At 39.9% G+C, this 17,019-nt stretch overlaps 1 protein-coding gene across 1 annotated transcript in view; it reads right to left on the reverse strand.

Moving 5' to 3' along the window:
• Positions 1–17,009, reverse strand: part of LOC120714723 (formin-2-like) — a 28,401-nt gene extending 11,392 nt beyond the window's left edge. Inside the window, exons 1-7 of the mRNA XM_040001075.1 lie at positions 16,322–17,009; positions 15,661–15,802; positions 10,198–10,285; positions 5,331–5,392; positions 558–649; positions 336–465; positions 90–236 (exon numbers count right to left, since the gene is read on the reverse strand). Of these exons, the coding sequence (XP_039857009.1) occupies positions 90–236; positions 336–465; positions 558–649; positions 5,331–5,392; positions 10,198–10,285; positions 15,661–15,802; positions 16,322–16,893 (1,233 nt within the window). The 5' untranslated portion in view covers positions 16,894–17,009. The remainder of the gene's footprint in view (positions 1–89; positions 237–335; positions 466–557; positions 650–5,330; positions 5,393–10,197; positions 10,286–15,660; positions 15,803–16,321) is intronic.
• Positions 17,010–17,019: the final 10 nt, after the last annotated feature.

Raw genomic sequence — 17,019 nt, forward strand, 5'->3', positions numbered from 1 at the left:
ACTTCTAATCCAGTCCTTTCAAGGTTTGTTGTGAATTACACATCTGCAGTTGCAAAGTAAGTGATGTTTGCTTTTACTCCAGTACTCACACTGCTTTTAACGTCCTTCAGTTTTGGCAGAATGTCCAAGGTGAAGCCGTCAGCCTGCCCTCGAGACCGATTTCCTCCGTTCATAAAATTGCCAAAAGCCAGCACCAGGCCGAGCACCTGCAATACGGCCTCACTACTCTGGAGAGTCTGAGGTGAACACACCACACAGACACGCAAGATGAAGATATGAAGGCTAAACAGAGTGACATGAAATAAAACAAACTGAGAAGAAGGCCAGTGGCTCACCTTGCACACTTTCTGAAGGATTTCAATTTTGCGGAGGATTGAAGTGATACATTCATGGAAGGTTGACTGAAAAAGGATGCAGAACACCCTTTCTGAGAAATTGGAGATTTGTGATAGCTGGAACAGAAACCTGACGAAGGGACAAGACCAGTCAACTTAAACCATATATTTAATAGCAAGACATTGAACAGACTTCGTTTAGAGGGTGTATTTAGTTCTTACTGTTCTGGCTTGTCTAGTGGTTTGGCATCTTCCTTGCCTTTGGCAGATTTAATGTGCTTTTTAATGCTGTCCATCTCATCATCTTGAGCTCTCTGTCAAAAGAAAGTACACATTAAGTTGAAATAGAAATTGGTTACAGTTATGACGCTGACAAAAGGTTATTTTATTTTACTTAAACCTAAACTAAGCTAGCCAAAACACAAAGTGCCTCTACAAAAGCCTCGAGTCATCACTCATTTCTTTATACTGTGACAGGAAAATGCACTGGCACCATTTTTAGGATCATTGTCATTGCTGAAAATTGAAGCTGTTGCCAATCACATGCTTTCCAGATGGCATCGTATGATGGATCAAAATCTGAGGGTAATTATCAGGGTTCATAATTTCATAAATTTTGACAAGATCTTCAACAGTGCTAGCTGTAATGCAGCCCTAAACCATGACAGCACCATGTTTTCTTCGGTGTTGTACTCTCCTGACCTTATTCAAACATTTTGATGATTTTAACCAAAATTTTCAATTTTGATTCATCACTCCATGAGACCTGTTGTCAGCTCTTGTGCAGTTTGCATACCTCAGCCTTTTCTCCCCGTTTCTCTTTCCTAAGAATGGCTTCTTGACAACCAGACTGAGACCATTTCTGATGAGGCTTCAGAAAAGTAGATGCATCAACTGAAGTTCCAGATCAGTTTCTCAGATCCTGTGTCAAGTCTTTGGCGAATATTTATTTTGACTGTTTCTTAATTAGATGACTTTCAGATGAAGTTTATCTGCTCTGGAGTTTTTTTTTTTTCAGGCCTGTTTCTTTAGACCTGCCACTTTTGTGTCCTGAACTTTTAAATTTGTAAGCTAATACTACTTTGTGAATCACGTTGTTGGTAGAAAAATTTTAGAAATGCTGTTTTCAAACTGTGTTAACATTGGCATTACTGTAGATTCAACTAAAGAAGTGAGAACAAATTAGTTTTTGTCTAAGCCGTTAGTTTTTTGTTTTTTGTTTTTTTTAAAGTGGCTCACTGGAAGGAAAATATAAACAAATGAGGGTCGACTCAAGACTTTTGCACAGCTTGATTACAAGAGAACATGCATGGATATTGCTGAAACATATCTGTGTATGCATTTCCTTTATTTTGGTAAGGATCAAGGGTAGCAGTGTCACAGTCAGGAAACCAAAATTTAAAGAAAAATACTAAAGAAGAAAATCTGTGAAAAACCACATCTGTAAGAGAAATGGGTGGGACACTGACAGCACAGGAAACAGTATTAAGTGCTTTATAAAAGAATTTGTTTGGATATTACTTGAATCACTTTTATCCTCTGAGTCACACCCAGCACTCCAAAGTGGTGAAAACATACATTCAAATTAAAGTCCATCCCTTGGAAATAGTGAGCCTTTTTGTAATCGCTGAAAAAATACACATTAGAAGGAGATATACTTGGACATGTTCCCAAAACAGCACGTGAATGTTGAATGATTTTTAAACAAAAATATCAATAGATGCTTATTAGACGCAGAGTGTAGAGTTTTGCAAAAAATAATTGTACTGGTGTTTTTTTCATTCCCCCTCCCCATTTGTCTCTGATATCAGCTCACTGAAACTTTTGAATGCTCATCCATGCAAAAATTTGTTGCAAGGTGTTTAGAGGTTTTCTTGCACTTCAAACCCTGCAACATTTCAGTTGGATTGAAGTCTTTATTTGCGTGTCTTAGGCCATTCACAACCCCCTACCCTCCCTAATTTTCTTCCCTTTTGATGTCTGGAAGCTTTATCTCAAGTGTAAAAGAATTCTCAAATTATGTTTTGTACATAAACTCAACCATATGCCAGCCTATACAGTATAGGTTTCACAAATGCTAAAAGTATTGCCTTCAGCCAGACTACATTCCTGACTATTATCCTGCTGCCAGGCTCTGGACCACAGTTTTATACAAGGTGGTTTAAAAAAAAGCAAGCCAAAAATGCCCCTTCGTTTCACAAGAGGCAAAGACAATAGATCTTAATGTGTCTGACGCAGAGGGGCAAAACAATAAAACCATCTCCAGGAAGAAAATGTAAACTCTCTCTTAGTCCCTCCAGAGCCCTTAGACCCCCAAAGTCTGAGTCTCAGCAATCTGGCCTCATCCTCCGTTTCTCTCCATCCTACTCTGGGGTTTGGCCTCGGCATGGATCCTTGGAAAACATCAAACACCAGCATCAAACGCACGAAGGGCCAGATTAGTATTCTGCACACCGCTGCCTTCTGTCGGTGAGGGCAAGCTCTCCTTCGCCTTCTCTCGAGATGTTTTCAAGTGTAAATATATTTAACACAAAGCAGATCCTTTTCAAAGGGCAGCAGTGGAGCCCAGCAGTGTTTGGTGTAATTGGGGACAAGTAGGCATTAGCGTGTGATCTTTGAATTGCTAGGGCATGTTGTGGTGGTTGTTAGCATGAGAAATATAGTCCCATGTGGAATATCAAATGCAAAGTACAGTAGGATGATATTTGTGATGCCAGAATACTAGAGGTAGCCAAATGGTATTCATTACGCAAGTTTCTAGTACAGGGCTAAACAGAGCCAGACAGGCCTTAATCACTATTTATGTCACTCAGTTTTCAATGAAACTACATTTATGAGATACTTTGTACCTTGAGCTGCCAAATAATCGACCCCAAATGACAAGTTACATTGTGTAATGATATGTAAACTATATCTAGTCTTTTTTCAGAGCAATACCATGCAAAATGGGGTTTGAGGTGATCATATCTTGTTTAAAAGTTTAGGAGAGTCTGACTCACTGACCTCTCTAACTGTTATCTACTACCAGCTGAAAGAAGTCTGAACTTGAGACAACTAGTCTGGGGCCAGATTATGGTTTGATATTAGAGGGTAGGGAGCAGTGTCCCGCTATCACTATGACCCCTTTAATGACACTGGCTTTTTGTTCAAAGAACAGGAGTGGCTATAATCTGGAGCTCATAGACTAAGAGACTCTGTGTGCATCTGTCTTTATCCTCATACTGTACACTACATGCAAATTTGTGTGGGTCAACATGTTTGTTTGTGAGCATGTTTGTGTGGGTGAGAGAAACAGAGAGTGAGGCAGGGAAGGCTGATCTAGCTCCTAGCACAGTGAGTGAGGGTGTAACCATTAGAAGCCCCTCACATTCCTAAAGACAGGCTGACTGTGCTGCCAACTGTGGTTTAGGGGGCTGGAGACCCACAGACAGGATGGAGTCTCGCAATACAAAAGAGAAACAATTTGGCTCCGCGACTCAATAACATAGCCTTAGGCCATAAGGGGGAGAAGCAGAGGGAGAGGGCTTGAAGTCTTGGGGTGACTGGAGAGGTTAGAAGACTTTTGATCCTGAGTTATGACACATTGGTTCATAACTACAGCTTGTCTCAAGCCACAGTCTCATTCCCATGATCAACATTATTAATATGCCTCTGGCAGCCAAAGGTCTAGGCCTCTCCTGTGTAGTTGTGCCAAAAAGTAATTCACAGGAATTTCACAGCATCTTAAAAATGTATCACAGTTGAAATGTGGAAAACATACTCATTTTCATGTTCTATTATTTACTGACCCGACTTCGAATGGTCCCTGAACCATTTCTACTGGGGCTGGGGAGATTTCCTATCAGACGAGCTTGATGAATATGTATTTACTCTATAAATGGAAGTCTTCACAGCCAAAATGGAGACATATTGGGAAGTACTGATGACAGTTCTGTAATTCTTTGCTAATATTATATGATTTACCTTGGCAAAGCTCACTGTAGTCGGCTCTTTTTTAAAACCACATCGAAGCTCTGACACAAATCCTGGAGTTTCTCAACTATCATTTCCTTTGCACATGGGCATTACAAAAGTTGAGTCAATCAGATCCAGAGTGTAGAAAACATGTTTACTACGTAAAAGCTTTGGTTCCCTTCCAGGGCAGCAGACAGACCTACACATGACTGACGCTGTCGCCAAACAGCACACATACCAGTACAGTTTGTGGCTTGCCTGTTTGTTTTAGTATCTAATGCACATTTCCTCAGTTCACCCCTTTCAAGTGGAACATGGAATAAGACTTAGATAGAGAAATACGTTCGCAGTAAAGTGGCATCTCTGAAATGTTGCTACACAATAATGTAATTACAGATTTTTTTCACCCCTACAATTTAAACAAAAGTTCAGCCTTTGATAATGTTGGAAAGATATATTTTGATGAATGACATTTGGTGTTTTGTGGTTTACCCTCAGTCAAGTGAAAAATAAAACAACACTAACATGTGATGATTTCTTTTTTTGCCATTTTGTTGATATCACTGCTTTTTGAGTCTTCTTGGGTTTCATTCTATAATGGAATGATTGCTTGTTATTGATATATGGCATGAAATGTGCAACAATAAATCATTCTATTTGTCACTAGCAAGCTGTTCCAAACTCATACTTTTACTGCAAACCACACAGGAAAAGAAAAAAGATCAAGGTTTTCCCTGTGCGAATGCTGCCATCAACATCAGCCTGAGCTGTCGGTGGAGTTGCTTTGTATAATTTTCCTGGGCTGGTTGCTCAACATTGTGTATTTATGCGATTCTGGATTGGCAGGAAAGTTCCCAAATGTATTTCAGCTTGGGAAATTGCCTTTTCACTGGTCTATTGACTCACTGAAAACGACTGTCCGCATGATCCTTTATCATCCTTCTTTTAAAGTAAAAACATTTGCAAAGAAAAATGTTATTATATTATTTTTGTGACCATATAAAATAGCTGTAATTCCAAAGTCTTTGTTGTTATACTCACATTTTCATAGAGGGCTTGCAGAGTCTCCAGATCAACAACAGTATTGTCCATATTTAGAACGGCTGTGGATGGAAAGAGAGGGTGACATGGTTAATGTTAATGTTAACACTAAAGCATGTCATGGCATTCTTTTACCTTGAATGAACACCATTAACAAGTCAGAAATCAAACCAACACAAACAGACCGACAATTTCATAATCTCTAGTTTATACAGTGGTTCTTTTTTTGAAACAACAACTACAAACAAAGGTAGAATACCATTTCCTGCCGGGGCTGAAGGTGCCATGAAACAAGGACAAAAATGATCCCATGCCCACAAAAAGTGACACGTCGTATGCTTTAAGCTGCACAGTTATCAGTTCTCATGACGATAGCATGCAAGGAGCCATAAACTAAAACATAAATATGGAGGTCTTAGAAACCTGTCAAAGGTACAAAGATCTGTGTTTGAACTCCTGTGTTTGAATTCCTGGTGTCGCCTTTTTGTCTCGGCGCGAGGACCTGGCGCCCTCGAGCATTAATCCTTTGAAAGTAAATGTTTAAAGACAAACAGAGCCCGGGGGTCTGTGGTGTTGAGGCTGAGGTGTTGCTGTACGCACAATCACCCAGTGAAGTGCTTGACACCTATATGTGTATTTCACCATGCTGCAGGGGCCCAAAATCCCTCACAATATTTTGATCTATTGATTGCTGCTGAGGTACAGGGGTGAAGGCTAGGGTCACAGAGGCTAAAGCAACTTTGAATCAGAGAGTTTGCTTAGATAATGAATACAGAAGGACATTTTAAGGCTTTTACAGCACAGCTGAAAAATAAGATCAAAGAAAATGATAGCAAATATAAAACTAAAGGATGGTCAAGCATGTGGAAATAGTCTGATATCACTTTCTCTCTGTAGGCAGTTCTGTTGCATTTTTAATCTCGTCACTCTTCTTCTACAAGTGCAAATCAACTCCTTTTTTTTTTTTAGTTCTTCGCTGTCACTTCCTGACCTCTTCACACACTGTTTCTTCCAAACCTGCCACAAAGAAACTGCCCTTTTCTGTTTCTCCCACTCGTTTCTTTTAACCATTTGGTTTTCATTACTATCCAAACCAGTCTGGCTGGCTTATTTGACTGGAGACTGTTTTTTTTTGTTTGTTTGTTTTTTTTAGGAGAAAACCATATCATCACGGTGACACAGGACCTCTTCTAACTGAAATCCAGACCCATCTGCCCAGGTCTATCCTGACTATCACATTTGACCCAAACATGGCGCCGGTAATCGCCATCTCTGATGGAGGCTGGCGGTCTAAAACTTCTCAGGAATGCCGACAGTGCACGGAAGTGTCCTATGAAACATGCAGAGTGTGGGCCAAGTCTGAGAGCAAACAACAACAGCTGTGAGGAAAAAACAAAAAAAATGTCTCGACTTCTCACTGAGCAATTGCGCCGTCATAAAACTGACACAATCTAAATCAATGACTCAGAAGTTGTTTTTCTTCATGTCAGAGATCTCAGATTTACAAAGACTTTGCTAGTCATTGACCAAAAATCACGAAACCAACAGGAAACGAAACTAATTCACTACACTGACAGGAACAATTACAAAGTTTGGGCAAATTAATCTCTCTTTGGTAAACAAATCGTCCTTTGATTCTTTAATCATCTTAAACCTCTAATAGCACAAGGGAACATTAGATCATGTCCGGAATGGGAAAACATTAGCATAGTTATTATACAGACTTTGGGGGTTTGTTATTTAAGGGAAATTGAGTATTTTAAGGCTATAATTATTATAATTATTCAGACCTAAAAATGAGTCAAACACGTTGTGTAACACAGCACATATATACGCTCAAAAACACATTCAGGATTATTTTCTTTCTGCACAGAAGATAGCCCACTGTTATGCCAGAACAAGTAGATAATATTTGAAAGTAGTCCACCAAATCACTGAGATGTCCTTTCTCTGATCTCTTAGTGACATACTGAAGTTTCCAATCAGTGCTAATTATGTAGTAGTGCAAAACTGTCCTAACATAGGAGATAAATACCAGTACTGATGAGCGTGGCCCTCTCTTGCCCTTCCAATCTGACCTAAAATGGATGCACCAAAGACTGACATTAAGACCAGAAATGCAGAACAACATTTAGTTCCACCAGATTCTTTGAAGATGCTGCAGATAAAACGCTCCCAGAGAGCAACTGTTTATTGCTACATTGCTGGTTTGTGTGGCACACATTTATTTTGATGTAACCTAACCATATGTCTTGTGCGTGAGGAGTTAAGGTTTGAAGCTAACGTAAATGCTTTACTGAGAGAAGATTGAATAGGATGGGGAGATGACGAGAAGTGTTTAGACACAGATGAGCAAAGACTGGAGAGCAATCAGAGAGTAACTAAAACAGGAAGACCATCTGTAGCCATCATCATCTCCAAAATGACTTCACTTTAACAAAGCCGCTTAGACAAGATGGTGACAACTCATCAGACAGAGTGTCTCTGTGAAACACGATGTGCATGTTAGATGGGGAGAGAATATGCAAAATGAAAGAGAAAAGAAACAGATGAGAAGAGAGATGCCTTTCAGCAGTATAACTTGTGATAACACCAAACACTGGAATAGCTTTGGTAAAAACAAATCCAATAATATTCTAACTTCACGGCAGACTAAAAAAGATAAAAGATGTATACAATGGGGTTTGCTGATGTTCGGTGTGCAGAATTATTTCTTTTTTAGAGATGATATGGTTTCAAAATGCTGCTTTTGTACGCTTTTGATAGAAATTCACTTTTGTTTGGAAGTTAGCATCTTCCCAACACACCTGGGGATGACTGTGCACTACCTTCAAACAGAGGAAGGAACCATCCTCGTGGCACATAAATAAAAGCATCTCTGGCTGCTCTCAGGCACAGTGGTGTTTTAAGCTCAAAGCCAATATCAGCAAGTAGTATTTACAACACTACGAACACAATAATGTTCAGCAGGTGAAAAGTTTACCACATTTCTTACTATTTTTACTTTGATTTTATTACTTTTATTTGACTGTGCTGTCTGTTTATCTTTTTAATCTAGTTTCTTTAAACAATTTCTTAACAGGTGTTTAACCCCCACAGTAGTTTTTACGTAAAAACAAAAGTTATATGCTATGCAGTATTTTACTTTCATTCATTAATCTGTTTTCACTAGAAATTACATGGGGTACGCTCCTGTTTTTTTTTTTTTTAATGTGCTGTATAATAAAAACAGAGACAAATAGCATGTTGACTAGATCCTTACCATACTAACATTTGCCAATTAACACAAAGACACAATCTAATGTGTTATAAAAGTATCTGGTCATGATCAGACGTAGTGGATGTTTTATAATTCTGGTTTGATGTTGTCAGAAGAATGAGGTTCAAAAATGTTTCACTGGCAACTTTTACAACTGCTCGTTAATGTAGTTGTCTAATGAGCCAAACACATGGCAGCAACTCATGTGCATTTATACATGTAGGCGTGGTCAAGATAGCTCGCTGAAGTACAAATCACGCATCAGAATTGGGAAGAAAGGTGATTTAATATGGTATCATTGTTGTTACCAGATGGAGTGGTCTTAGTATTTCAGAAATTGCTGATATACTGGGATTTTACACATACAACCATCTGTAAAATTACAGGGAATTATGAAGTTGTGTCAAGTCTCAGTTACCTAGAAGACACTAGTATGCTAGATACTAGTATCAGAAGGCAAAAGCATCTCTACATTCTGACCATGCTGAACCTTGACGCAGATGGGCTACAGAACCAGAAACCACACTGGGTACCATTCAGCTAAGAACAGGAAACTGAACCTACATTTTGCATAGGCTCACCAAAATTGGGCAAAAAAAGATCGTCTCGTGATGAGTATGGTCAAAATTTGTCATAAAAAAAACGTGAAAACATGGATCCATCCTGCCTTGTGTTAACAATTCAGCTTGTTATTGGTGGTGTAATGCTCTGGAGGATGTTTTCTTCAGACACACGGGGCCTCTTAGTACCCAGTGCACATGATTTAAATGCTACAACCTACCTTGTTGCTAAGCATGTCCACTCCTTTATGACCATAGTGTACCCATCTTCTCCTGGTTACTTTCATCAAGATAATGTGCTCTAAAGCTCAAATCACCTAAAAATGGCTTCTTGAACATAAAAGCGATCTCGCTGTACTTCAATAGCATCCTGAGTAACCAGCTTTGAATCCAATAGAGTACTTCTGGGATGTTGTGGAACGAGAGAGTCACATCATGTGTAGTGCCATCTTATCAAAATGGACCAAAATCTCTAAGGAGTGTTTCCAGCACCTAGTTGAATCTATGCCACAAAGAATTAAGGCAGTCCTGAAAGCAAAAGAGTGTCCGACCCAGTACTTACTGTGTAGTGAATGTATCAAATTTAATAAAAGTTGTTTAGCCATGTCACCCAAAATCCCAGACGTTAAAAATAGAACTACAGCAAAAGTCAAGACATCACCAAAATCCGTGGAATTAACCTGCACAAGATACCAGCTAATTTAAAAAGTGTCAGCTAAAATTAAGTTGTGAATTAAATGACTGAATGACAGGCAAATGACTGAGATTTCCCATCCCTGGAGTAAAACAGACCATGGCTATTAAAAAGATCAATAGCATGCCTTCATTTGCACAAAACAGCGGCACACCAAATGTGCAACTGTGTACGTTTTGGAAAATGTTAGCAGTATCACCTTTTCAGAAACTGCTATATATTCTTCATTGTTGAGACACAATAAATTGCTTTCACAGTTTTGCCATCTGAAGCAACTTTGTGACAGATGATAACAAAAGTGCTACACCTCTATACCAGCTAAAGCACTCGTCATGAACATGTGACAAGACTCACCATTCTCTATGTCCTTCATATCAAGATGAATGCTAGACATGAGGATACCTACAGCCTGTGAACGCTTGTTGCTTAAGAGCTTCACCACCTAGAAGATAATGACATGAAGAGAAAAAAAAATAAAAAATCTTAACATCGTACAGGCTCATTAACCATAAACTTCATCACAAACAGAACATAACAGAACGGTGGTTTCTGTTTGACAGGTGAGGTGGAGAGAAAGATCCTCCTGCAATGTAATATGTAGATTTTAATTTAACCATAGGGGTCAATTTGAAATGAGTTAAATGCCATAATTAGGCTTGAAGATGATTAACGACCTTTCAAAAACACTAGAAGGTAAATCTTGCTGTCTATAATATTAACATGTCAACCTGAGGGACAGTGAGAGACGTGCACAGTTCATGTATATTGTATAAATATATATTATTTGTTAAAACTATATACTAATAAAGGGCTTTTGAATTACAAAGACAATATTTGAATAGAAATAATCTGTTCTCTATCATTTTCCTTCTGTGGGAGGAAAACTTCATCATTATTGATCAGCACACACTGGGAAAATTATAGCTATGGAGTTACATTGTGTTGACAGATTTTTTTCAAGTCTCCACATACACTGTCATCCAGTTACACAATCAAAACCTTACAGATCAGTAAAAACACAAAAGGCTTATTATTCTGACTCAAGTAGTGCAACTGATGAAACAGAAAACTGACTTTTTGCTTAAATTACACATTTTTTAAGGGGGCTAAAAGGTAAAGTTTAGAAAGTATTATCTGCACAATGCCATGGATATTAAAACTGCTCAAAAAGCTGCAAACGTTAACAGTTTAATAATAGTCTGCCTCCGACAAACAGTCAGGAGTTAAATATCAAGCCAGTGTTGTTATTACGCATAAAAACTGCATCCAAGGGGACCATTATAAGCCACAGCTCTCCTGAGTAAGCAGAAGTGTGCACTGGGTTGCAAAGTGGTGAAGGGACAGGACAGGAAACCCGTAGCCTACTGCGATCCAGACAGAATGCTTCCATCTAAACCAGATCACACAGACCACAGACCTCTTAAACACACAGGAAGTTATATCACCAAGCCCCAACTGTCTGTGTTCCCCAGCCCAACCACAGCTTTGAGAAACATGCCGATCGAGATATGATGCTGAGTGACTTTCACAGTAAGTCTGTGATATTTTAGTGTAAGGTAACAGCGTCATTGCAGTGAATAAGTCATCAGTAAAGCCTTATATGCTGAAATATACAACAGAGCCTCAGGTATATTTGGTATATTAGGTATACTTAATAAACTGAAATATTAATCAGATATGATGCTTTCAACATCTAATCAGAGTCCTCAGACTCGGATACCATTAATAACCCATGTAAGAACCCATGTAAGAAGCAATGACCTGTAGATGATATCAAGAGCATTGTGGCGGCCCTGATTAGTGTTGCACCTGTGTTTTGACCGACATTAATTTGCTCGCTGATCTTCTGCTAACCTACTCCATCTTACAACTTGAACCCCTCTGGCAATTCTGCATACTTGCATCAAAGACTATTGATGCAAGTATGCAGATGCACACACCCCAAGAATACAAAATAAAGAAAGCTCTGGTATTCTGTCGTTTTATCATCATTTTCATGCAATAAACCCAATTGGAATTTATAGGCGTACCCAGTTTTGTTTCTGTGATCAAAGATTAAATTCATGTAAAAAGAATGTACCATTTAATTAACTTCTCATACAACAGTCACGGTGTGCTTAGAGCTGAAAATGTGTTACGAATAAAGCTCTCAAGTTTGGTACTTTTAATGAAAAATAATAAAGGAAACACCACAATTTATATTGCTAAAATAAGGAAAGCAATGATGTGTGAAGTAAACAAGACAGATGAATGCTAGTGTTATTAGTTTGGCTACTGATTTAGCAGCTCAAACAATACAGTCAGATAAAAGAGCTATGATGGTGCTATGTCTACATCCCCATTTTTTAAATATATTTTATTAGAAGGGAGATTGGTGACCACATCCTCTGACATTGGCAATTTCCTATCTTACAATTATTATATTAAATAAAAAAAGTAATCTTGATACTCAAAGCTCAAGATTTTCTGGTGACCAACAAAAAAAATAATAATAAAATAAAACAAATAAATAAATAAATATATATTTTTAAAAATCAGCACTGAGAACATAACTCCAGCCCAATTCTTTCCTCCAAGAAATAATGGAAAATGTTGCTTTTAAACTTCTCATCGTTCTCAAATATAAATGATAATAATAATAACAATAATATCAACTTGGTATAGTCCCTTTCAAGAAACCCAAGGATTCAAATAAGCAAAAGTATAAAAATAAACAAAAGGCTACAGGTTGAGGGCTTTGTTAAACAAGTGAGATTTGATAAATTCTTAAAAGACTCCAGTGATGGGGCATTGTGAAGCTCAGATTGGAGAAAGTTCCAGAGGATGAGGGCTGCCAAAGTGAAGCCTCTTTTCCCAAATGTACCTAGGTTGATGTGGGGGACAGAAAGTGGACCCGTGGCTGAGGACCGTAGCATTAGAGACTGTGTGTATTGTTGCAGCAGGCCAGACAGGTACTGAGGGGCCAAAGCGTTGAGGGATTTGTAAGTGAGAAGATGGATCTTATAAGTAATGCGTGACTTGACCAGGAGCCAGTGGAGATTTATGAGGGTGAAGTGTGTGTGTGCGTGTGTGTGTGCGTGCGTGTGTGCGCGCGCGTGCGTGCGTGTGTGGCGGAGGGTCCCAGAGCTTAGTGTGTGAGAAATGAGAAAAGATGCCCATAGAAGTATCTATGATACTGACCAAAATAGAGGTCGGGGTAGGGTCACATACCAGTTGTTTGGAAGGTAATGCTGCTCTAAAAGTTAACTTACAAAAGCATAAACGCCTCAGTGTGTATCATAATGTTTAAATAAAGATGGGTTTCAATTTTTTAAATATTGTTCATTTTCATTTCTAATGACGTTTAACTTTTTTAAATAAAAAAAATCTTGGAGTTGATCTTTTGTTAACAAAACAAAATAGTTTTTGGTTGTTAAATGTTAATAAGATAAACACTTTTTTCATAAATGTCATATATCAATAATTTATATATATTTTTATTTTCTCTACCCTAGACTTCAAATCTCTTAAGATGAAAAACAGAGCATTGGAAACATGCAGTTCATCATCTTCAGTCTTAAACAGATGTAAACCACATACTATAATTCATATTCATAACTTTTACTCCATATCTCTAGTACATCATATAAAAAGGTCAGAAGCAAGGCTGCTCCCTCTGAAACCTCTCTGCAGATACAAAGGTTAACAGTTGACACTGTGTAATAGCAGTAAATCTTCCCATCTACTGTAATACTTATGCCAGCAGAGGAGTACTGACGTCAAAGCTGCTCTCTAGTGGTAGTCCTGAGGAGGATGCTTGTCCCCTCTCATCAGCAAAATAGTTGCACTCACAGCACACAGGGGGATGCAAATAGCTGAACCAGTAGGAGATGTAATATGTTGAAGGTTAACTGCAATTTTGGTTCAGTCACAGTTCTATGTTTTTGCTGTTGCTGAATCACCATGGCTGTGTTGGAGATCATCCACAGAGATGATTGGGGGAATTCGACACACACCTAAGTAAGTTTGTTTCCCGTCACAATTAGGGGGGGGAAAAAAAGAGATATTTCATAATGTGGTAATAAACATATCCAGAGCGGTGTCAATTAGAGCGTCGTAGTAATGCTACAGTAACAGTAAAACTACATCTAGCAATGACTTCATGGACTTATTTATAACTAAAATTTTAACTATTCAAGGAAAAAAATATTAACAGGTGTCCTACAGATGTATCATTACACACAACACCTATAATTACTGCTCTTTCCAAGTTAGATCCTATTCATACAAGGCTGTCAAAGAAGTCTCACCATTAATCAGTGCTCCCAAAAGGTGAGTGAGAGAAACGAAGAAGTCATCCAACTGACTTCTTCAGTTGCGAGACCGTTGCGCTGCTGGATCTAAGCTACACCATACAGTACTTTAGCGTGAAAGCTCACATTTATTCTGCTACAGCAACATTCATGGTAAAAATGGTAAATGGCCTGTATTTATATAGCGCTTTACTAGTCCCTAAGGACCCCAAAGTGCTTTACATATCCAGTCATCCACCCATTCACACACACATTCACACACTGGTGATGGCAAGCTACATTGTAGCCACAGCCGCCCTGGGGCGCACTGACAGAGGCGAGGCTGCCGGACACTGGCGCCACCGGGCCCTCTGACCACCACCAGTAGGCAACGGGTGAAGTGTCTTGCCCAAGGACACAACGACCGAGACTGTCGGAGCCGGGGCTCGAACCGGCAACCTTCCGATTACAAGGCGAACTCCCAACTCTTGAGCCACGATTGCCCGATTCATGACTACTTCTGTGAGACAGACACACTTTTGATGTAAATATAAAATCTATAGCTGTGTAATTATGGAGTACTCTACAGTTAGACAGTACTTCCTATGGACTTTGAAGATTCAAATTTGAAATGATGAAAACCAAGATGGGGAAATATAAGTCGTAGAAGAAGAAGAAGAAGCTTTTTGTTAAGAGTAAAGCTGTTCAACATTTGTTCTAGTTGTACTTTGAATCAACTAGAAACCTTTTGGAAGAAAGTTTTAGATTTTGGTGTCAAATTCCAATTGATCCCTTCCCATAACTTAAGAATATTTCCCGCCAGTGTCTATGCTTGGGACCAACATATCATTTCAGCAGAAACTGCCTGGTGATTCTACAGGGCCTCAATTAGAGGGGTGAAACTTCCTTCCCCTGTGCAACATTATTTGTGTTTTAGATACATAATTTAGCTGAATAGTACATTATCATAAAACTCTTAACCAAAAGAGCCTTAAATTGTAGATCAAATGTTTGCCTTGCTGATTGATGGAGTGACATAAAGGACACTTGGGAGGGAAACAGTCTGACTATTAAACTCAGTCATACAGAAAGCACAATGGGAGGAACCACATCATGAAATACAACTCCCACGCTTCTCACTCCCTCCCGTTTTCCCCTCTCCCCTTCCCACTCCCTCTCTCTCCGAGCAGTCATCACCGTCGTGAGGTTTCCTCACCGCACGCGAGACATTGGCTTGATGCCACTGGATGGTCACAAGGGGAGTCGGGTGGGAGCCAGAGCTCACACCACATAATAACTGTCTGGCTGTAGCATTTCCTTCTGTCACTCAAAGTAAATGGGAGACAACAGTGATGAGAAATGGAAAGGAACAGCCATCACTGGAGTAAAAGTGCGAACAGGAAAGCCCTGAAGAAAGCCAAACGTAGTGACCCCAAGGGGGAGAAGCAAAAACATGCATGCATAAATATACAAATACACACACACTTGCCTAAGCAAATATATCAGTATATATGCAAACACATGAGCGTAACACAACATATCATACCTGCTTGGCCTTCGACTTGCTGATTGTGTCTGAAATTGGCTTCTTCTTCTCCTTGACAGTGCTTTTGGAAAATAGCTCCACAAATTCTTCAAAATCCACAGTTGGTTCCTCAATTTTCTCCCACACCAGTGAGCCAGTATGTCTAAAGATGGAGGGGGAGGAATTATTTACAGTGTAAGTAGGAGAGCCATTTTTTGATTGACAGCAAAGTAGAACTTCATAGTGTAATTTGTGTTTTTTTTTTAAAGGCATGTTTTTGCCCTGTGCAGTTCTACAAGTACTAATTTGTTATTTTTTGGAGAATAAAAATCCAAAATCAATTACTGCCAAAATCATTAGCCACCAAATGGCATTTATAATTCTGGGTTGAGTTCCTCACTTGCTCGTAAAGCAAGCTCTCCATTTCTAGAGGTTTGTTCCACCACAGTTTTCCAAGCCTTAATAAGGAAAGAAAACCTGGTTCAAGTCATTTCTCTGCTGACCACAATGCCTGGCTTGCATCACTTTCATTTTCCACAAAGCTAGCATGTCTATTGCAGTCACAGCATGTGGTCGATCTTTATCTTAAGTGGACAAGCTTCCTCTCAAATCTCTACTGTTCAGAGAATACCTTTGTGCAAATGATCCATATCTATCTTCACTTTCTACAGCATATCCTTACTTTTTAGCATGCAGCTGTATGCGGGTCCAGTAGAGTGGCTTCATTGGCTTGGGGGGTTCTATCATAGCCTTGGCAGGGTCAGCTTCCTGGATCATCATGGAAGGCATGGGGCCTGGTGGTGGCGGGGGCCCAAAGCCAGGAGGTGGGGGTGGAGGAGGGGGGCCCATTCCTGGAGGAGGGGGTGGTGGGGGAGGGCCCATGCCCGGTGGTGGAGGAGGTGGTGGGGGTGGAGGTCCGAAACCAGGCAGGGTGGAGGGGTGGAGGAGGTGGTGGAGCTCCGGTACCTGATGGAAGGGGAGGTGGTGGTGGGGGTGGGAAACAAGGTCCAAGCCCGGGTAAGGGTGGGGGTGGAGGTGGTGGTGGTGGTGGCGGTGGAGGTGCAGTGGAACCCCCTGGTAAAGGTGGTGGTGGTGGAGGAGGTGGTGGTTGGGACATAACCCCAGAGACTGTAGGGGGAGGAAGACCTGACTGGATGCTGCTCTGCTGCCTCTGCTGGCAAGTGCAGGCAAAGCCTTCTGAAGATTTGACGATGGAGGGTGAAATGGAGGACGGCGTGCTGCTAGACCGCCCATTCAAAGGCACATCAAACTTAAATCCCTCTTCCACAGGCGAGGTCTGGATAGACACCTCCTGGCTCATCTTCCCCAATAGTCCTTCTTTTATCTGTGAGGCCTTGTGGTGACCATTGCCCAGAGCTC

This window comes from Simochromis diagramma, unplaced genomic scaffold, assembly GCF_900408965.1.
Source record: "Simochromis diagramma unplaced genomic scaffold, fSimDia1.1 OVJJ01000421.1, whole genome shotgun sequence".
Taxonomy (NCBI): domain Eukaryota; kingdom Metazoa; phylum Chordata; class Actinopteri; order Cichliformes; family Cichlidae; genus Simochromis; species Simochromis diagramma.